This window comes from Nyctibius grandis, chromosome 2 (genome assembly GCF_013368605.1).
Source record: "Nyctibius grandis isolate bNycGra1 chromosome 2, bNycGra1.pri, whole genome shotgun sequence".
Classification (NCBI taxonomy): domain Eukaryota; kingdom Metazoa; phylum Chordata; class Aves; order Nyctibiiformes; family Nyctibiidae; genus Nyctibius; species Nyctibius grandis.
Genome location: NC_090659.1, coordinates 106,857,736 through 106,879,831, shown reverse-complemented (window position 1 = coordinate 106,879,831; position 22,096 = coordinate 106,857,736). Strand labels below are relative to the sequence as shown.

At 40.9% G+C, this 22,096-nt stretch overlaps 1 protein-coding gene across 1 annotated transcript in view; it reads right to left on the bottom strand.

Moving 5' to 3' along the window:
• Positions 1–22,096, bottom strand: part of ZDHHC20 (zinc finger DHHC-type palmitoyltransferase 20) — a 54,942-nt gene that overhangs the window by 13,151 nt on the left and 19,695 nt on the right. Inside the window, exons 3-8 of the mRNA XM_068424958.1 lie at positions 15,918–16,012; positions 12,246–12,366; positions 10,808–10,877; positions 9,567–9,599; positions 8,608–8,728; positions 825–966 (exon numbers count right to left, since the gene is read on the bottom strand). Coding sequence (XP_068281059.1) covers positions 825–966; positions 8,608–8,728; positions 9,567–9,599; positions 10,808–10,877; positions 12,246–12,366; positions 15,918–16,012 — 582 coding nt within the window. The remainder of the gene's footprint in view (positions 1–824; positions 967–8,607; positions 8,729–9,566; positions 9,600–10,807; positions 10,878–12,245; positions 12,367–15,917; positions 16,013–22,096) is intronic.

Sequence of the window (22,096 nt, the reverse complement as noted above, 5' to 3'; positions counted from 1 at the left end):
TTTGCATAGGCCCAGCTCTCAAGCCTGTCAAGGTCCCTCTGGATGGCATCCCTTCCCTCCAGCGTGTCGACCACATCACACAGCTTGGTGTCTTCAGCAAACTTGCTGAGGGCGCATTCAATCCCACTGACCATGTCGCCGACAAAGATGTTAAACAGGACCGGTCCTAATACTGACCCCTGAGGAGCGCCACTCGTCACTGGTGTCCACTTGGACATTGAGCCGTTGACCGTAACCCTTTGAGTGCGACCATCCAGCCATTTCTATTGAGGCATAGAAATTATGAGGATCTCTTTTATTATTTAGGAAATGTGCACCAGTGTTTCCATTTTTACTGCATTGCTTTTACAAGCTACTTCCTAATAGCGAGATCCATTTTGTTTCACAGGATTTAAGAATACTCTTTTGGATCTGGTTCAAAATGTAGTATGTTCATACACAGTAAAGCCTTCACCTTGGTTGGGGCCACCCAGCTGCTCAAAGTATTATAACAACAGGGTTACTGGGAAGTAGCAATTGTGTTACATACTTAACACTATATAAAAACAAAACAAAAATGCATAGTGCTTCAGAGATCTCAAAAATAGAAACAAAAGAAATTAATATTCATCACAAATCCACATGCATGGCTCTAGCAGAGGACCCCTATACATGCTTCATTTCCCTGTATGTTTCACCTTTAATTACTTTCACCAAATATGCTTCTTATTGCACAATATTTTAAAATTCCATTTATACGTGATGGCATATCCTGTAGGCCTCACATTCTCATTGACTTGTTGGTTTTCTGGACAAGGAACAGTTCCATATTCCAATTAACTGACCTATGGTTGACCTGTTTTTGCCAACTAGCCAGCAGTGGTAGCTGAAGAGTGACAGTATGCTGATGAAGAACATGGCTGCCACAAAGAACAGGAACAGTACGTGGAATTTTGCATGGGGGGCATGGGTATCTGGCAATTCATTCTGGGGAGAAAGAGAGAAAGAGATTACTACATTAACACTTTTTAGCAACTAATGCAGTATTATCTCTAAACCTTTTCTGCCACACCCATTCTGCTGTAGGTCTTTCACCTCACTTTTTACAAAGAAAAAAACCACAAGCCCGGCTTTCCTTCCATGTCACATTAAACTGGTGTATAACAGCATTTAAAGCTGATGGGTACACCTTCCATCTGAGTTTAGTTGCATGAATGGGTATGTTCATCTGTTTGACAGCACTGTGTATAATCATGGGTTAGTCTTTTAAATGCACAGTAGGGGGCAAATAAAAAGAAATTCCTATACTAAAAAATGTTAACTGTGCAGCCACACACAAAGAGACCCAGGGAAAACATGTCCAAAATCACTTTCTTTGAAGGGAAGAAAATAGAACAAAAACTTCCAAACCCTTTCCTGGCAAGGTAATAATACTGAACCTACTTCTGAACCGGTGTAAGGAACGTAAAAGGGAAACGGCTGTCACACTGTGTTTCCAAGACTGAACAACTCCTAGACAAGACCTGGGACAGCTCTCCAATTTTTTACGATCTCTAAAGTTTAGGCAACAACCAGCATGTACTTAGCAAAACAAATTTGCCATGTCTGACCAGGCAGAAGTGATTCACCAGATGATCACATGAAAAACAACAATTTCAGTACAACCACCATATAAAAAATAACCTCCCACCTATATCGGATAGTCTATTCCACCCCCAACCCCAGCTATTTTTAGGCTTGCACTTTCAAGAGGCCAATGGGATTTGTAACAATACTATTCTAGTTCTATATCCTCAAAATCACAGTACTTTTAAGTAGCTGACCTTTACCAGCACTATGAAAGCAGAGGCTATTTTTATTCAGCTGTTTAGTTTGCATTATTGCCATTACTTTTTCCATTAGCTCATTCAGTATACCCACTTATCTAAGGCTGATTTTTTGTTAAACTAAACCACATTTCACTTAAGATCAAGTGCACATAGGTATATCTATACCCCTGTACACTACCTATATTCACAGGCAACAGATTACAAGTCTCCTTCCTTCTGTGATGGTGTAACTAGCTACCACAAATGACTGTATTAGAAAAATTATAGTAGGAACAGTATTTAAATAATTACAGCAATATTGGATTTTACCTTTGGACAATTCTCTGCATCATTCCTGCGGCAAAGCTTTGCGCAAACAAAGACAATTTATTAAACACTAGTATTATGTTAAGACGAAGTGTTTGAAAACAGCACAGGCTTCATTAAGAAAGAAATGGTTGGTGCGCACATGTGCTCTCAGACGTGCCGAGTTCCAATGCCCATCAGCAGCCTCAGCCACCATCGTCCGAGAGAACAGAGGGGAGAGTACCTAAGCATACTACTGACTTACAAGGCATGAAATTTTCTACTGAAGCATAGAAGTATTGCTATTCAGATTGTGGCTGGATCACTCTCAGGTGGTTCCTCAGCTTGAACAGCATGACTACACCAGCTGCATTCTTTGCTAGTTGTTTCCATCAAAAGTAAGGTGAATATTCTGTATGATGAAGCCATTCATAAAGGTTTGAAAAGTTGAGAATACTCCAGAGCTATAAAGCAATGCTTTATAAATTAAAAAAATCTTTCTGACTTGAGAACATATCTATTACCATTAGACGTAGTTTCAGTCAAAACCATAAAAAATAATTTGCCATTCTTTGCACAATTTTCTATGTTTAAAAAAGAACCCATAACACATCAGTACAGTTTTTCTTCTTCCCAATATCCTTCAATATTGAGATTTGTTTGTGGGATGTATCTTTAGCGTAACATGTGAAATTGAACCAGTACTCAAGAAAATAAAGCAAGAAACAGGAAAGCTTAGTTTAAATTAGCTTTTAAATTCCTAACTTTATACCTAAAGAGTGGTATTAGCCATCTTAGCTAAGATGCTAGCACTTAAGAAATCTGTTGTAGGCAAGATATATGGCTTTTAAGTTACATTAATCTGTGCAGAAAGCCTAGGGAGAGCCCAAGCTTTTACCTTGGAGTCAAGCAGATACATACAGCATTTTGAAAAATGCTGGCTACCATTAGATCATGCTAGAGTAAGCAAATGATAGCAGAGTCCAGCTCTCTGAACTGCTGTCTAAGTTCCATTTCCTTATTTACTGCTGTTTTTCTGGAAGCAGTTTTGCTTAGACAATTTGTGCAACAGTCCCTCTCCCCCCTGCTGTAGGGATATCTTGTGGTTGTGATCCCTCAAAATCGAGGCTAGCAAAATACATACTCCAATTGCTGCTTACTCCTAAGCTTCACGTTAAAGCTACAATGACTTTACCTACCTCAGAGCACACTGCAGTGCTCCCCAGTTTCCTAATTAATTTTTGTAACTTCTATTTCTATGACTCTCTTGGAATTGCATATTTAAACAAAATAGCTCTCTATAAAGAATTCTCAGGCCAGCTGATTTTGAAACTCAAAGAGCAGCAGCAGTAGCAGCTTACTCTGTGTTTTCTGTGGGCCAGAAAATACAAGTTTATTTCAGTTGCATCTTCCTAAAACAGTAGCTCTATAACCTGGAGAAGAATTTTTTTAATTATGTGTGATTAATCTGCATGACAGATCATCCTGAGTGCCATTACACGGCACATGCAGGACAATTGGGGCATCGGGGCCAGCCAACATGGATTCATGAAAGGCAGGTCCTGCTTGACCAACCTGTTCTCCTTCTATGACAAAGTGACCCGCTTAGTAGATGAGGGCAGGGCTGTGGATGTAGTCTATCTAGACTTCAGTAAGGCATTCGACACTGTCTCCCACAGCATCCTCCTGGACAAACTGGCTGCCCAGGGCTTGGATGGGTGGACTCTTAAATGGGTTAAAACCTGGCTGGATGGCCGAGCCCAGAGAGTGGTGGTGAATGGGGCAAAGTCCAACTGGCGGCCGGTCACTAGCAGTGTTCCCCAGGGCTCAGTTCTGGGGCCGGTGCTGTTCAATAGCTTTATAGATGATCTAGACGTAGGGATTGAGTGCACCCTCAGCAAATTTGCAGATGACACCAAGCTGGGTGGGAGTGTCGATCTGCTGGAGGGTAGGAAGGCCCTACAGAGGGATCTGGACAGGTTAGATAGATGGGCCGAGACCAACGGCATGAGGTTCAACAAGAACAAGTGCCGGGTCTTACACTTTGGCCACAACAACCCCATGCAGCTCTACAAGCTGGGGGAAGAATGGTTAGAAAGCGGCCCAGAGGAAAGAGACCTGGGGGCGCTGATCGACAGCTGGCTAAACATGAGCCAGCAGTGTGCCCAGGTAGCCAAGAAGGCCAATGGCATCCTGGCCTCTATTAGGAAGAGTGTAGCCAGCTGGTCTCTGGAAGTGATCGTCCCTCTGTACTCGGCACTGGTGAGGCCGCACCTTGAGTACTGTGCTCATTTCTGGGCCCCGCACTTCAAGAAAGATGTTGAGGTGTTGGAGCGAGTCCAGAGGAGGGCGACCAAGCTGGTGAAGGGTCTGGAGGGTCTGACCTACGAGGAACGGCTGAGGGAGCTGGGGTTGTTTAGCCTGGAGAAGAGGAGGCTCAGGGGTGACCTTATCGCAGTCTACAGCTACCTGAAGGGAGGTTGTAGTGAAGTGGGAGTCGGCCTCTTCGCCCGGGCAACTAGAGATAGGACAAGAGGACACAGCCTCAAGCTTCACCAGGGGAGGTTCAGGTTGGACATGAGGAAGAATTTCTTTTCAGAAAGGGTTATTAAACATTGGAATGGGCTGCCCAGGGAGGTGGTGGAGTCACCATCTCTGGATGTGTTTAAGAAAAGACTGGACATGGCACTTAGTGCCATGGTCTAGTTGACAGGGTGGTGCAAGGGCAATGGTTGGACTCGATGATCCCTGAGGTCTCTTCCAACCTGGTTGATTCTGTGATTCTGTATGACCCCCAGGGAGCATTTACCTCTTCTGACTACCCAGTTTCAGCCACTGGTTTTAAGTTCTTGAATGACAGTTGCAGAACTGAAGCATCTTTCAAAAAAGGCCAGTTCCTTTCTGCAGAGAAGCTCCGGGCTTTGAGTGCGTATAACAAGCTTATTCACAGTAGTGTTCTAGCAGCAGTCCACATGCCACAGCATATGAAGAGAGAATGAAACTTCAGATATTAGTTATTTAAAATCATTACGCTCAGTAGCAGCACAGAAGCAGAGACCTGCAGGTAAGAGAGCTGCAGAGCTTACAAAGGGAAGCAATTTGCACACTAAAATTTGGGCTACTTAGCACACGTAATAGACTGAAGCCAGTCTCTATTCTAAAGACTCCTCTACAAACTCCTTCACAAGCAGAGAGTCATTTGAGCATATATCAGGTCACAAAACCCCCCAAACAAAACCCACAACAAAAAAAGTGCTGGCAGAGCTTGACTCATTTCTCATCTTTTAGTAGCTAGGTCTAGCTTAAATCTAGAAAAAACTCAGAAGATCTGGTATATGTCCCTATATGTATATGCAAGAGGAATGAGTTCTAACTAAGGATCTGGAATTGCTCGCTTTTTTTTTTTGGTGGTTTTTTTTAGGGTTTTTTTTGGTTGGTGGGGTTTTTTTGTTTGTTCACTTTTTATTTTGTTTGTTTTGTTAATACAACCAAAGTTTTACAGAAGCATGTGCCATCTACCCAGAACACATATCGCCTCCTTGAATTAGCTATACTCAGGATTGCCAAAATAATTTGGAGGACAATGAAAGACACTGAAAAGAGCTGGAAAATATACAGGTTTCAAGGGGGAGGGTTGCAGCAAGAATGAGAGTACCACCACGTACTATGTAAACAAGGCATCAAAGACTGGGCGTTCAGCCAGTGCTGGTGTTTGTGTCAAATACATTTGCTTAAACTGAGGTTTTATCTGCTCATCTTTAACAACTTCCTAGGTAGAAATAAAAATGTCATGAGTATAGGAAAAGTAGTTATGAGTATAAAAAAAGGGAGTCATTCACGTTCTCTTGATCTACAAAACACATTTTAACATCTGCATCAGTGTGTGAGTCTGTGGTAAACATTTACAGCCAGTGTGGTTGTTCCACCACTGTATGAACAGTATCAAGATCTTTCTTCAGCACTTCTGCAGAATCATGAAAGATGCTATGTAAAAGTCTGGCATACGCAAGTGGGAAACACGAAGACTTTCTTCAACAGAAGAGGTAGGTAGGTGTGCGTGTCTCACAATGTTTGCAAGTATTTGCAAATGTGTGTCATGTCTCTATGCAAGTATTATCAACAGTGCAAACCAATGGATTGCCAAAACTTGTGTAGTTAGCACATACACCTTCACAGGCTCATTACTACAAGTTCTGAAGTGACCCAGGCTACACTCCCCAAGAAGCAGTTCATCTTCCATCCCAACACTGGATACATACAGAAGCTTGTTGAACACTTTCTCTGAAAAACATCTATGAAGAAGCAAAAAAGAAACACTACCTTCTGAAGGTATACTATAATATTTCCAGTAGTCAACCTTTGGGGGGAAAAAACAACATCTAGAGAGCCTCAACAGAAAGTGTCAGAACAGGAATCTGTCTGATGCTATAGCAGACAAAGCTGAGCGTTAGCAATATACTGAAGCAGTCTACAGACAGCACGTCAGCAGTACTCCACTCTGACCTGGATACATATGTAAAGAGAAGCTTCCAGGACTCTATTCTGCAGTCAACAGCATTTGCCTAAAGGCTTACATACTAGAGACATACTAAATTTTGCAAGCCTACATGATTATGGTGCTGCCACTTCTTTCTGGAAGTCTACTTTAATCGGGCTATTATAAGATCAGAGGAATATTAGCTTTGTGGAATGAGTGACTGAATATAAGTAAAGTGAGTCAGAGACCTACTCTAATGATAAGATCATGGCATCACCAGATTCTGTCTTGGAATTAACCGGAAATGAAAGCAACAGGTACAAGCACAGAACTACATTGCCTGTTGTCACATTTCAGAAGTATCCCATTCTTGCAGGAAGCGTTTTAAACAACTAAATCATTTAAAAAAAAAAAAAAGTTTACTTCCTCTGCTCAAGGGTCCAGTTCAGTATCATGTCTGATGGGCTTTGGAGGAGGCTTGCTGCAAACGTTGGTATTAGGTGTTCATTGTGGTCAGACATACTGCAGACTTTTGTTGCACTAACACTTATGAAGTGAGGTGACAAAGCAAATTGATTTTTCTTTGCTCAAGCACTGACTGGTAAATACGTAAGAGCGCATCTACAGTTTCATTAGAAATTGCACACAAATCACTGGAAGCAGCCAGGCAGATGTTTGGGAGTGGCACATTCACAAATTAAAAATCTAACTATTTACAGTCAAGCAAGACTGAACAGTAGAATCAGACCATTTCATTTGAGACACTGTCAAGCCACAGCTATGACTGATAAATACATTTATGGCTTTCATCTCACACAATACTGACAGCTCAGTTCCCACGTAGTTCCTTGCTCTCTAGTGACAGGCTGCTACACAGAACTGACAGAATAAGAGAAACATAGTACTTTGGAAGATCAGACCCATAGGTACTTTTTGCACCATTTATCTTACCTGTCTAATGCCAACTGTCTCAAAGTATAGCTATTCTGAATATATGATCAAGATTCTCCTACTCTGACATGGAAACATCTTTTTCCTCCAGTAAAGATTATTTCTACAGCTACAGATAATGACTGCTTTTCCCAGCTACTCTGACAGCAACTAGTGTCTAAGAAATATGTGCCATTATTTACTCATAAAGATGTGATAGAGAGCCAGCCACGTACAGTGATTTTTCCCACGCTAGTTAATGGAAACTGATTAAGAGAATTCTGATGCTAGCTCTTCTGTCTAGAGACAGGAACGCACAGCACAAGGTTTTGGAGATGAAAGGGAACACCACCAGAAGATACTCTGTTCAGCCTGGAACGTGACTGGAACAAAACTGATAGGTGGAATATAACACTGACATACAAGGATGCTTGCCCTTCACGTAAATGTTAGTCTGTAGCTAGATGCCTGTATTTGTTTTGATCATTTGACAACTGGTAATAGTTGCAAGGAAGATATATATCATTAATACTGTACTTATCTTAGCATTCTACCCATATCTGATCAATAAAAGCCACTAGTATGAAGTTCAGACATGCCTATGCAGAGACTCTAAAACACAGCTCGGTCAGTTCCCAAGAAATTAATTGGCCTTATCTGGTAGTAGATTACCTCTAAACAAGTCTAGGAAGATACAAAATTGTTATTTGTATTTCACGTTTGTCAGTATTTTTATATATACATGTGTGTATATACATATATATATGTCATCGTTTGATATAGCCAGTTCTTTCTATATCTACATATCTATATCCAATAGTCTCAAAAAAACCTGAGCTGTGCCACTCAATTTTGATGGAGCAGAGAAATTGCACAGCGCCCTCATCAGAACCTCTTCCCACAATTAGTCATCCTGGGCAGTGTAATACATTTAATTCATTAATATTCAGAAGGTTTTCCTGCTTCAGTCACTTCAATTGATGCTGTTAATGGTAACGAACTATGGAACAGAGTAAATGGTGAGTGGTAATATGCTGATGCAGCCTCCAATAACACATGCAAGATTAAACAAATGAAAAACAACAACAAAAAAGCCTTAGAACTTACTGTCCAAAACTTTATGAAGTACTGCAAGACTGTAGCAGCAACAAACAGACAGTACAGTAAGGAATACATTAAAAACAGGAGGAAGAATTTGTAGTTAGAAAATCCCACACAATTATTCACCCTAGAAGGAGGGGAGAGAGAAAGAGGTTACTACGGTATACAAAAAATAAAATAAAAACTAATACATTCAGCTTTTGCAGAGCATAACGTGGTTGATGTCAGTGGTATGTCCAAAACAGTCCGGCACTAGTGTTTCAGGAGCATGTTAAGCCATCATTTTGAACGAAGTCTCTTTCCTCAGGCCAAATGATCTGGGCCCCTCACAAATTTTGCCCCCCACAAAGTTCTACAGGACAGGACATGAGCTGGCAAAGTGTATGATACATACAGTCCGTAAAGGAAGCGTCTCACACACTATGAACTAGCTGCAGTCATCATGGAAGACAATACCAGACCCTCCATCAGTTTCAGTGGATGTTGCTTTGGTTACAAAAACCACCTTCAAGTCAACTACTGATTGCACTACTTTTATAGTCACAGCAGATAATATTTTTACTGACTACCAGTGAATACAAACTGCTGAAGAGTAACTGTCTGAGTGGGTCTTACGTATCATCTAGAATCAAGAACTGATTTTCACAGTGTAGCAGGTGTCTCCTCTCCTGGTAACAATACCAAACTAAGCAAAAGAAAGAAATGCCATTTCTCATAGGTCTTGTTAACACCAGGGTTTCTCTGTATAAGGAGAAGCTGCATGATTTGAGCTACTGGGCCTGCAACTCTATATTGCAACATACACTAGGAACAAGATTTATTTTCACATATTAAAGCCTCAAGAAGTTCTGTGAAAATCAAGTTTTACTTCAAATTTGTATTTTTGAAGCAGCATCTAATTCATCATGTAGGATCTAATTCATCATTATTATACTGATTTTTTTTTTTTGTTTTTATAAACTTACCATGGACAGTGGTGGTCCATTTTTAGTACGCATCTGAAAGAGATAATTTCCAGTAAGTTAAAGCAAAAAATACATTATGTTTCTAAGACACACACTTTTAGCTTCTACGGGTTCAGGTTTGTGGTTTGGTTTTTTTTGTTTGTTTGTTTAAGTATTTTGCCCCACTGTATCTTTTTCAAGTCCTTCTCAATCACGCCAATTCTCCGTATTATAGCAGCCATCCTTCCACCCAAAAGGACCAAGTGAGATTCAGAAGAGTTATGAAGAGAGTGTCTTAAATTAACATGGGGAGCATTACTGAGCAACAGCATGTAATAGTTCATTAAGCCACACTAGTTTTATGTGCACACTGAGAGAAAACAAATCCAAAGGACCCTTCAGAGTTGTGTGGATAAGGTATGTTAGCCTAGCACTCACTTCAATTAAGTCTACCTTAGGGCTATTTTTGCTACCTTTTTTTGTTTGCTACTTGCTTGTTTGTTTTTTAAAGCTAATTGAGGAAAAGAGCAGTGCAGCAGTAATTTGAATAGTCCACATGCCATTTTCATCCTGTTTTAGAATAAGGACAGATACTAGACATTTCAGACACACAGACAATTCACTGTATTTGCTAATAAATTTTATTTTAGGCAAAAGATGCGTATTAGCTTCTTCAGTTAACTACACTTCCTCAAGCTCAGCCTACTGAAGTCTCACTCGTAGCCTCAGTCTTCAGTGCCCTTACAGACTTCTCTGATGATTCAGAATGAGGCTAGGGAATAGCAGTGACATCTTTGAAATGGTTAAGGCATGTAATCGCACTGTCAATCTTTAAGATAAAGATTTTTAGCGTTATTAGTAGCACACATCTCTTTCAAGGCTGCAGAAACAAGATACAATAAAAGAGTTCTATAATAAGCATTTGCTGGTGCTGGTATCTCAGACCCACCTTTCCTTACTTCCAATTGCTGATTTTAAAATATTTTTTTTTTTTTTTTTTTTTAAATATAAACACAGTTTTACAAAGCTACAAGCAGGTTTCCTAAAAAGTTCTGCCACTTTGGACAATGGGGCTGCAATAATAATATTGCACCAACAGGAGGAACTTTGCTCTTTCATGAAATCCAGGTACTGAGGGTCTAAGACAGGAACAAATAGTAAAACCTGCTGTTATGCAAGGGCTGACACACTGAAGACATGAACACACTAAAGTGATGACAGCAGAAGGGAGAAAATCCATCATTTCAGATTCAGTAACTTACATGTCACATGCAGAACAGTGGTGGCAGCGGTCAGGTTTGATTAGCTGGCATCGATCACAGTATCTGATTGCTGCATTCAAGTGGCAAGGGTAAAGTCATTAGAACTCATTTAATTCTACAAAGGTTTTCCCCCTTAACATGAACTGAATCCTAAAGAGCCTCCTGCCCTCCCCTGCCACACCTGTTCTCACAGACCTTCACGTGCCTACTCATATGATACGCACTTTTGAGTTCTCTAAGAAATGTAACATATGAAAGTATTTAAAACACTTTCATCTATTACTACAGTACTGAGTCCATTTCCATTTACTTTTTGGCTCCCCAGTCTTCCCATCCTTCATCCTCTGGCACTGATCGCCTATCGTTTGCTTTCTTTCACTTCTGGACAGGGTACTCAGGCATCCCATAGTGAAACTACATTCTTTCAGCAAGCCAGCTTTCTGCATTAGCTTTCTCTATCCTCCTCAGCAAACAGCGATCTAGCAGACTGTTCAGTAAATTAGCTCTTCCTCATCTTTCCTGGATATTTTTAAACAAGCCGTCAGGCTCTTCTCAATGGAAATAAGACACCAGCACAGGCAGTTTGAAAGGAGGAGGAAAGCCAACACCTACAACTAAGCAGAACTGCTAAGAGCTGGCAAGAGCTTCCCAGACCACTCCAGGAACTTAAGACTGGGATTCCCTGAAAGGGAGGCTTGTATTCAAAAGAGCCAGGTGTCCTTAGACTTTATTTAGAAAGTCACAGTAAACTTTGGTAACAGTTATTCTGAGTAGTTTATGTTTTTGGAAAACTCTACAGGGTTGCTAGTTTCACGAAAGAGAAACAGATATATATATATATATATATAAAGAATATACATATGCATAAGACAGCAGTTTCACAGAACATTCATATATAAGTTAGAATAAAAATGCCTATATGTATTAAAGGCAAATACAGAAATAGCCCGTAACTAGCTTTGTACTGAATCCCACATTGGAACGAATTTATTCGTTCTTAAATTCTAGCCTTAAGTATGATGTTTCTCCTCCTGCTGAAATGATACAGTTCAGAAAAAGAAGTTTAAAGTGGGATATAAATGATTATAAAATGGAGTAAAAAGTTTAATTTTCTCTATTTCTAGCTGTATTAAGCTATATTTCTTTGCTCTGTTTATTTTTTATAGCCACAATTGGAGATAAATGTTGTCATCTGTCTGCTTGCTAGAAGAGGATTTTTTTTTTTTAAATTTTAAATTCCAAATACTGGCTACATGTTGAGATCCCCAGACAAAGGACTCTAGTTTCTCCTGGTGGAAAAACAGCCCAAACAAATAACAAAACAAGGTCACGGCTTTTGCAATATGTAGTTAATAGATTGCTCATTCAATGACATCAAATGACTTTCACTGAATTAAACTAACAGCTTCAGGAGCACAGAATTATCTTTATATGTCACCTCTCGATGCTGTTGTTGTATAGATAGGCAAGTCTTTAGCAGCTCTTCTCAAAATCTCCTGCTGGGATTCTGGTCTCTCTTCTTTTTCATACTGTTCTTTATCAGCTTTTGACAAGCAGAACTAGGAGGGAGGGAAAAAATAGAATGAAGGGCAGAGATTAATTATTACTTTGTGTTCTAGTCAAGCTCCAAGGAAAAGACCCTATGTATCTTAATCCTATGTCTTTGGACAACCCTCGCCCACTGACCCAAAAAAACCCACATAAAGAAAAAAAGAATGCTACAGGAATTACAGAACCTTAAAACTCCATGACAGTCCTGGGCATATTTTAAAGAAAAAAAATATTTCTCTCTAATCCATTATCTATAGCAGTTTCCCTTCAACACAAAGGCAGGCAGAGACTCTGGGGAGTTTTAAGAAGGCGCAACCTTTCCTTTAATTCCTGGTGAGTGTAAATTTAAGTTATCTGTAAACAAGAGGAAGGTGCAACAGTCCTTTGCTGCTACAGGGCACTAAAGTTCTCTTATCCCACTTCCTCTCTCTGACTTATAGAGGGGTACAAGCCAGAGGAGGAGGAAAAAAGGGAGCAGGGAGCTTCATGGCTTCAGCACAGAACTTGAAAGACTGGAAGTTTTACTTGGGAGTAGTCAGCGCTAGTCTCAAAATCAGTTGTATTGAAAGCAACTTCAGCAAAGCCTGTACACTTTGAGAGAGAGTTACAGTTCACAGTAAAGCATGAGGAGCATTCCTGTTGAAGCCTCACTGAAATGTAAAGCTTTACCAGAAGAACCTGGAGAGCTTTTACTCACTTGCGAAACACTTACTTTGGTATCCACTGAAATTATGAGCTTTACCATCAAGTCCCACAAAACCGAGTGTGCTGACAAGCCCCTGCAGAGGTGGGGGCTCACTATTTCCTTTGGTATTTTTCTGTTCCGAAGCACTTTTAAACTCTGAGCTTCCCGCCTGGACTACAAGAGCCCTTTTTATGAGCACACACAGACAAAGTATTCATGGTAGTGAGTGGAAAATGCTGTGTGTGCAACTGGAACAAAAATTGGCGTAGTGTGGTTTAATATGACCATATTTTCCTACCAAGAACATGTATATAATTAGTTCACATGGATTTTGCTCTCATCCTGTACTTTTTCCTCTTTTGGATTACAGTCGGTTGGCAAGCAACAATGAAGACTCCACTTACAGAAAGGAGGAAGCAGTAAGTCCTTGCTGCAATTTCTCTGCGTTATTTCCTAAACCAGAATGCAAATAAGTTGCCTCATATCTCACAGAATCTAGTTAAGTCTCCTGCTACATATAGTATCATCCCAGTTATTGAGTCTACTCACCATTCAAGGGTGAAACATGAAGCATGATCTCCTTTTAAATAATCAGAAACTAAGATCAATCTATGCAAAGAGTGAAATTAAAGTTTAACATTTCAGTCATCACCAAGAGTTTGACCTCATTTTTTAATATCTGTCTCTAAGCTAGATATTTTCTCAAATATGAAAACTGGAGATGCTCACTTCAAAAGTTTAAGACAGATATGAAGCATCATGCCAGCAAACAGCAGTGCAATATGCCTTCCTCCCTACTGCCCTTTGTGAGTGACCAAATACCTGCCTCCATGACCTGCAATCGAGCAGATGTGACATTAAACATGAAATACTACTTCTAGATGACATTTCTATGGCAAACCATTAATGTCTGGAATGAAATCACAAGGTTTAAAACTCTCTTAATTTGTCCAAGTATCATCATAATATTACTTCAAAAATCCTGGATAGGATTTTGGTTTTCCGAAGAGCTATATTTCTGTTCTAATTTCAGAAACTAATAAGGGCCATGAGACCACAGTCTCTTGAACAATGGCAGGATATGTTCAAAGACATCAAAAGTTGCCAGTTACCACATAGCTAACAGAATTTACAATGAGGTTCCAGCAGTTCTTATTGAAAACAGAAAGAGTCCCTTTGTTTCCTTCCTCTTTCTGGATCTTGTGTAATGTTGATTGTTCTTTCTTATGACAAATGTACAGGGATTACACTAAGACAACAGCAGCTGCAGAATCTTTTTTTAGTTCAATAGTAGGATCACAGGATGCTGTTTGTTTTGCAAGAATAGCTAATTTGAATGACTAAAAATATATACGTTTACACTGTCATACAATGGGGAGATTCTGAAGTCAGGTTTTGTTTTTAAGTAAAACCAGCATAAATTACTCACTGGTACATGAACAGAAGGGACTTGCCCAGAGACAGAAAAAGTGGTGGTGGGTTTTTTTGTTTAGTTGGGTTTTGTGGGTTTTTTGGTTTGTGGTTTTTTTTTTTTGTTTGTTGTTGTGGGTTTTTTTTCTTTTTAAAGCTAGCTGTAGAAGAAAATTGTATTAAATCTGATCTACCCCCACACTTGATGTAGGAAATACTCATTACATGCCATATGCCCAAACCATCCCTTTCACTCACTGAATATAAAAAGCTTGCTACAACATTACTGTAACTACAGGATAAGTACTGTCAGAAGAAGTGTTCTATTATTGAAGAATTCAAGCAGACAGTAAAAGTTACTAGCATTAGCTTTATGAAAAGCTCTAGTTCATATAGCTTTACAAAACCTGGAATAACAAGGTTCCAACCACATTTCAATTCGCTAACCTGCTTAACTTTATCATTTTCCTGCAGAACTATCCCACATAAAGACGAAACCGACCACCCTGAAGACACGTCCCTTTGAATTTTTAGGTTTAACAATTCTGTACTACTCTTTTGCTTAGCTAAACAGCAGAATAGTCTTTAGCTTTTTTCACTTCATATTCTGTAGCTTTCTAAGATACAGATCTCTAAGCCATAATTAAGCACTGCATAGCAGTGTTTGCTTTTCCTTACAAGCATGGTTTTAACTCTTTTCAAAAACGTTTAAGGTTGACATTAGCACTGAAAGCTGGTCTTGCCAAAAATAGAGTAAAAATTCAATCCCCATAGAGCAGCCAAAACCTCAAACAGTTTAGCGAACTTAAAAGCTTTATAAAACCAAGGAAGGGAAGTATTTTAAATTTGGTGCCGGTATTTAATCCTTACATACACACATCTTAGAGAAAATAGAAAACAAGGTAATCCATCTCAGGCTTATTGCAATTAATACTGCTCTTTTTCAAAACAAAACTTCTTACAGTCATCATGCATTCTTTTGCCATTATGTAAAGCTCCTTTATGTATTTACTTCTTAATTGTCACTAAACCTTAACCCTTGACTTACTACTAAGTGGTTCATTCCTCCAGGTTATGAGTACACATTGCATTACTAATTTTTCTTACCCAAAGGTCAAAACTGCCTAAAATGGAAATGTAAAAATATTGTCACTGTATTTGATTTACCAATTTTAAAAATTCCAGGTTTCATGCAAGCTAATTCATAGCAAAGCACTGTACATGACTGTCAAACTTGTGATGAACTGAAAGCACATTTCGTATGAGGAAATGTCATTCCACAAAGTATCCAGTATTTTAAGAGTAATTTGATAATTTTCATTCATGATACACTGTCATGCTGTTCTATTTTAGATAATGAGAAGGGCAAGGTGAATCACGCAGTATTGTGAACAAGTTTCATCACTGAAGACAGTTCAGCTATTTATAAAAAAGGCATTGACAGTTTTCTTATGTTATATTTACCTCATTAGAGGGGGATGCAGGAGATGTGAAAATTGTCTTCCAATAGGACCATACAAACATGACAAATGACAGATGAAAAACCACAAGGTAGACAACTGCAATAAAACACAAATGAGAGTTCGGTGAATATAGCTGAAAAGAACAAGAAATAAAATCTCTGATCTTTGATGAGGGCTAAACTACTACACTATGAATCACCTCATAAAATTAAGTTATATTAAACCCTCTTCCCTGGGTAGGCATAGCACTCTAGGACGACTCACTTAAGAATAAATAAATAAATTTAAAAATCACCAAATGTGATGGTTGCTATTCCTCAAGGAAATAATATGCTTTTTTGTACAATTCCAAAACAGACTTTGAAGGGAAAAAAGCAAACCAAACCAAACAAAAAAAACAACCCAGAACTGAACACTGCTTCACCTGTGGCATGTAAAATGACTAACCTTTCTGGATAAAGAAGATGCTACAATTCCATTCCAGATTAGAGTAAAGTATTTGATAATGGACCTGCAGAATTCAATTTAATTTCTACTTCTAATAGAAACAGCACAGTATTGTGCCATTGTAGAAGGCACTGGTCATCAATGACAGCAAAAACTCCAAACCAGGGGTTTGCAGAGGACTGCACTCCAAGATGATAGCTAGCTGTGTATTAAAAATTTTTTGAGTATCTTCTTTCAAATCATCACAGGAATATAATCTGGAAGAGTCCTGCTATTATAGTCACAGTGGGAACAAAATGTAGGTGGCTTTAGTAGGGAGCTCAATCAATTTATGAATGGGTCTGTGTGATATGGTTGCCTTAAAGACCAGAGACCCAGACCTTATGACCCAGTAAGCTTCTTCCAATCTTGTTTCCTCTAACAGCTTCTTTTACCACTTGTCAAGAGGAAACAGATCAGTTGTGCCAGAATAGGAAGCCTTAGAAAATAAATCATACTAAATATTTACATTATCTTCACTCACATTATCTTCAGTTGCAGGAAGAAGGAAACTTGACCTACTTTTCCATGCACAGAAAGAGAGTCCTTTAAGAAGCCATATGACATACTTCATGTATGGCAGAACAGGCTCGAAACTTCGGGAACTTTCAACAGCTCAGAAAATGCTTGTGGACAGTCCCAGAAGATGTGGTCTTAATTTATAATCTTTCAGGATTTTCATTGCTTGTTGCAGTAAAAAAACCAAACAAACTGTATTTTAGCTTTCTTCAGAGAATTATTCTTTCTACCTTTGCCTCTGACTCCTCCAACCTTATAGACAGATTTGGCAAATTTTCAGCTGTGGAGCTGACTGAAAATGCAAGAAGCAAAACCTTTTTCTGAAGTCATCCTAAAATTGTCATCCTGATAGGAAAGAACTCATGTATCACTGTACTAGGCACTGCACAATTAGAAATTATCTGATTAAAAACATACTATACACATTCAAACATAATGTGGTTAAGCAATTAAAGCACAAGAAAACAGTTTGGAAAAGAGGAGAAAGACACAAAATTGGAGTGGCATCAGCTGCACAGATCAGAGCTCTGGGGGAGAAGAGGGTGAGAGGATTTGAACAGAAGGAAAGAGGAAATGAGATACAGGGGAGAGCACAGCACAGCAAAACTAACTTACACAGTAAACAGTTCCATTCTGTCCATAAAAATCACGTCCAGAATTCAAATTCTTTGGAAGAATTATTTTCAGTGCACACACAATACTTCAAAGAGCTGAACCTCAGAGTCTTGTCAGAGGATGTAAATGCCCCAACAAGACACAGAGTAAGAGGCACCAAGGCTGGCTGCAGCAAGGGTACAGATCTGTGCCAGTGCTACCAGTATTTACTAGAAAGAGGCAGCTGTTAAAGTGGTCTTGCACTCTTGCAATAACCAAGGTTTTGCAATCTGTCACCATCATTAAAAGCCAAGGGCCTGTCCTTGGCAGCCAAACTGGGGCAACTCAAGGAAGAGCAAGGCTTTCACAGCTGTTCCAGTGACGGGCACCACCCAGTCTAGAGCCTGCAATTGGCCGTCCATACTGGCCCTGCACTGAATAAATTCATACCTCTTTTCCCACTCCTGTGCTGCCATTCCTGCTGCGATTACAGGCTTCTGTCCTGTCGGTGCTCCCCAAGAAATGAGAGGGAGGGAAGGCCATTTTTGATGGCTTTACTTTGGCAGTCCATCTACCCACTGTTTCGGGTAGCAGTATCTCCTCTGCAGACTACTCCCTGAAGCATCTTGCGTCAGTTTCTAGTACAAATATAAACCAGCTTCATTCCTATTCAGCTCATTTTCTTGTAATTACAAGCTAGATGGAAAATATGTCAAAACCCTCAAACCTCAATATCTGCCAGTTTAGCCAGACTCAGAGTCATGAGGAAGTCCTGGCTAAGCTAAGGGAATCCAGGATTCTTGGTGCCATGCTGTGACCCAGTGAAGTCTTTAAAGGCACTGATGCTTACTAGACCATAATTTATGCCCTCAGAGGACAATGTCTTAAGAAATGCTCTTAGCATCTTCCTAAAATATGCCAAGCCCTCTAAGATTTGCCCTTAACATCCTTTTCTGAATCATTCTTAACACTACTCCCAATACAGAGTCAGATTACAGGGAAGTCATAATATATAACAGAAGTACATTATATTTTTAAGAGAGATTCAGAGTTGACTTTATTCCCCTGTCCTAATGGATACAAAGCTAGAAAAGAATATGAGCAAAGAAAAAATTAGCCTTAATGGGGTGAAGAAATCGCCACTAATTTAATCAAAAGTTGTAATTAAGTACTGGAGTAAAAGGATTTGAACACAGTACATTGAAATATGGAGCAAAATGTATTTGCTAAGATGCACATTATTGATTTATGCAGCAATGTCACTGGTACTTTGGTCTTTTGACTCTTCTGATGTTATTTCTTGGCTATTGTGAGTTAGCTTATAAGAACTTTATAAAACTTATGATAGCTTTCATTTCAAATGAAAGGCTTCCTTAACTTCTGCCAGGTTTCCTTAACCGAGACATGAATCTTGCCTTTCTGGAAGAAACTAGGAAGTAATACTTATTCATATACAGGTCAACAGTAAAGCACAGCAGCAATCTGCAGAATTTTGTGAAGTCTAGGTGAAGCCCAGCTGTGCAATGTGATGTGAAAATCCAGGATTAAGACACAGCTCCCATCTTGAATGGCTTACAGTTTATTTTGGAGGTTTTCCCACTCTTTCACTTCTTCATTAGAAGATGAAAGAGGACAGATTCCATAAAAGTTCCTTCCTTTCACAGTGTTCTCCTGGATTTTCCCCACCAGGAAGAAAACTGCTAGATTAGCTCAAAATTCTATGCTCTTCTGCAAAAATATTTCCGAGATGAGAGCCTTTTACCAGGGGTCTCACACTCTGAAGACAGCCGTCAGTGGATAGTCAAAATGCAAATCTATGCTTAATCTACCACTCATGTCCCCCCATAAGATGGAATGAACTCCCAAACAAATATCCCATCAATCATTCGTATTTCTAAACCGAACAAAAAACAAAACAAAAGTTGTAATTTTTTTTTTGTCATTTTGCATCTCTGTAAGTACTACCCACTGTGCCATATACTTGCCAAAGCCAATACAAAGACTTAAGTAACAGGGGTGTGGGCGATCCCAAGCACAAATACAGGCTGGGCGGAGAATGGATTGAGAGCAGCCCTGAGGAGAAGGACTTGAGGGTGATGGTTGACGAGAAGCTCAACATGAGCCAGCAAACGTGCGCTTGCAGCCCAGAAGGCCAACCATATCCTGGGCTGCATCAAAAGCAGCGTGGCCAGCAGGTCGAGGGAGGTAATTCTGCCCCTCTATCCCTCTCTCATGAGATCCCACATGGAGTACTGCATTCAGCTCTGGGGCCCCCAATATAAGAAGGACATGGAGTCCTTGTTGGAGTGAGTCCAGAGAAAAGCCACCAAGATGATCAGAGGGCTGGAGCACTCTCCTATGAAGAAAGGCTGAGAGAGCTGGGGCTCTTCAGCCTGGAGAAGAGAAGGCTCCGGGGAGACCTCATAGCAGCCTTCCAGTACCTGAAGGGCGTCTACAGGAAAGCGGGAGAGGGACTTTTTACAACGGCATGTAGTGACAGGACGAAGGGGAATGGTTTTAAATTGAAAGAGAGTAGTTTTAGATGAGATATTCACAGAATCACAGAATGTTAGGGATTGGAAGGGACCTCGAAAGATCATCTAGTCCAATCCCCCTGCCGGGGCAGGATTGCCTAGACCATATCACACAGGAACGCGTCCAGGCGGGTGTTGAATGTCTCCAGAGAAGGAGACTCCACAACCTCTCTGGGCAGCCTGTTCCAGTGTTTGGTCACCCTCACCGTAAAGAAGTTTTTCCTCATATTTATGTGGAACCTCCTGTGTTCCAGCTTGCACCCATTGCCCCTTGTCCTGTCAAGGGATGTCACTGAGAAGAGCCTGGCTCTATCCTCATGACACTTGCCCTTTCCATATTTATAAACATTAATGAGGTCACCCCTCAGTCTCCTCTTCTCCAAGCTAAAGAGACCCAGCTCCCTCAGCCTCTCCTCATAAGGGAGATGTTCCACTCCCTTAATCATCTTCGTGGCTCTGCGCTGGACTCTCTCTAGCAGTTCCCTGTCCTTCTTGAACTGAGGGGCCCAGAACTGGACACAATATTACAGATGCGGCCTCACCAGGGCAGAGTAGAGGGGGAGGAGAACCTCTCTTGACCTGCTGACCACACCCCTTCTAATACACCCCAGGATGCCATTGGCCTTCTTGGCCACAAGGGCACACTGCTGGCTCATGGTCATCCTGCTGTCCACGAGGACCCCCAGGTCCCTTTCCCCTATGCTGCTCTCCAACAGGTCTGCCCCCAACTTGTACTGGTACATGGGGTTGTCCTTGCCCAGATGCAGGACTCTACACTTGCCCTTGTTATACTTCATTAAATTTCTCCCCGCCCAACTCTCCAGCCTGTCCAGGTCTTTCTGAATGGCTGCGCAGCCTTCCGGTGTGTCAGCCACTCCTCCCAATTTTGTGTCATCAGCGAACTTGCTGACAGTGCACTCTATTCCCTCATCCAAGTCATTAATGAATATATTGAATAGTACTGGTCCCAGTACCGACCCTTGAGGGACTCCGCTAGACACAGGCCTCCAACTGGACTCTGTCCTATTGACCACCACTCTCTGGCTTCTTTCCTTCAGCCAGTTCACAATCCACCTCACTACCCGATCAGACCACACTTCCTCAGTTTAGCTGCGAGGATGCTGTGGGAGACCGTGTCAAACGCTTTACTGAAATCGAGATAGACCACATCCACAGCTTTACCATCATCTATCCACCGGGTTACATCCTCATAAAAGGCTATCAAGTTGGTTAAGCATGACTTCCCCTTGGTGAAGCCATGCTGAGTGCCCCTAATGATCCCCCTATCCTTGATGTGCCTAGAGACAGCACCAAGGACAAGTTGTTCCATCACCTTTCCTGGGATGGAGGTGAGGCTGACCGGTCTATAGTTACCTGGGTCCTCCTTCTTGCCCTTTTTGAAGACTGGAGTGACATTCGCTTTCCTCCAGTCCTCAGGCACCTCTCCCGTTCCCCACGACTTAGTAAAGATGATGGAGAGTGGCCTAGCAATGACTTCCACCAGCTCCCTCAGCACCCGCGGGTGCATCCCATCAGGGCCCATGGATTTATGGACGTCCAGATTGCCTAATTGGTCCCTGACCCAGCCCTCATCTACCAAGACAGATTCCTCCTCTGTCCTGACTTCTTCTGGGGCCTCAGGGGTCTGGGGCTCCTCAGGACAGCCTCCAACAGTATAGACAGAGGCAAAGAAGGCATTCAGTAACTCCGCCTTCTTTTTATCCTCTGTCTCCAGGGCCCCCACCTCATTCATCAGTGGGCCTACATTGCCTCTAGTGTTGGCTTTACCTGCAATGTATTTGAAGAAGCCCTTTCTGTTGTCCTTGACCTCTCTTGCAAGGTTTAATTCCAAGGAGGCCTTAGCTTTCCTAGTTGCCTCCCTACATCCTCTGACAACAGACTTATATTCCTCCCAAGTGGCCAGCCCCTCCTTCCATGATCTGTACACCCTCCTCTTCCACTTGAGTTTGCCCAGCAGTTCCCTGTTTAACCATGCAGGTCTCCTGGTACCCTTCCTTGACTTCCTACTTGTTGGGATGCTCTGGTC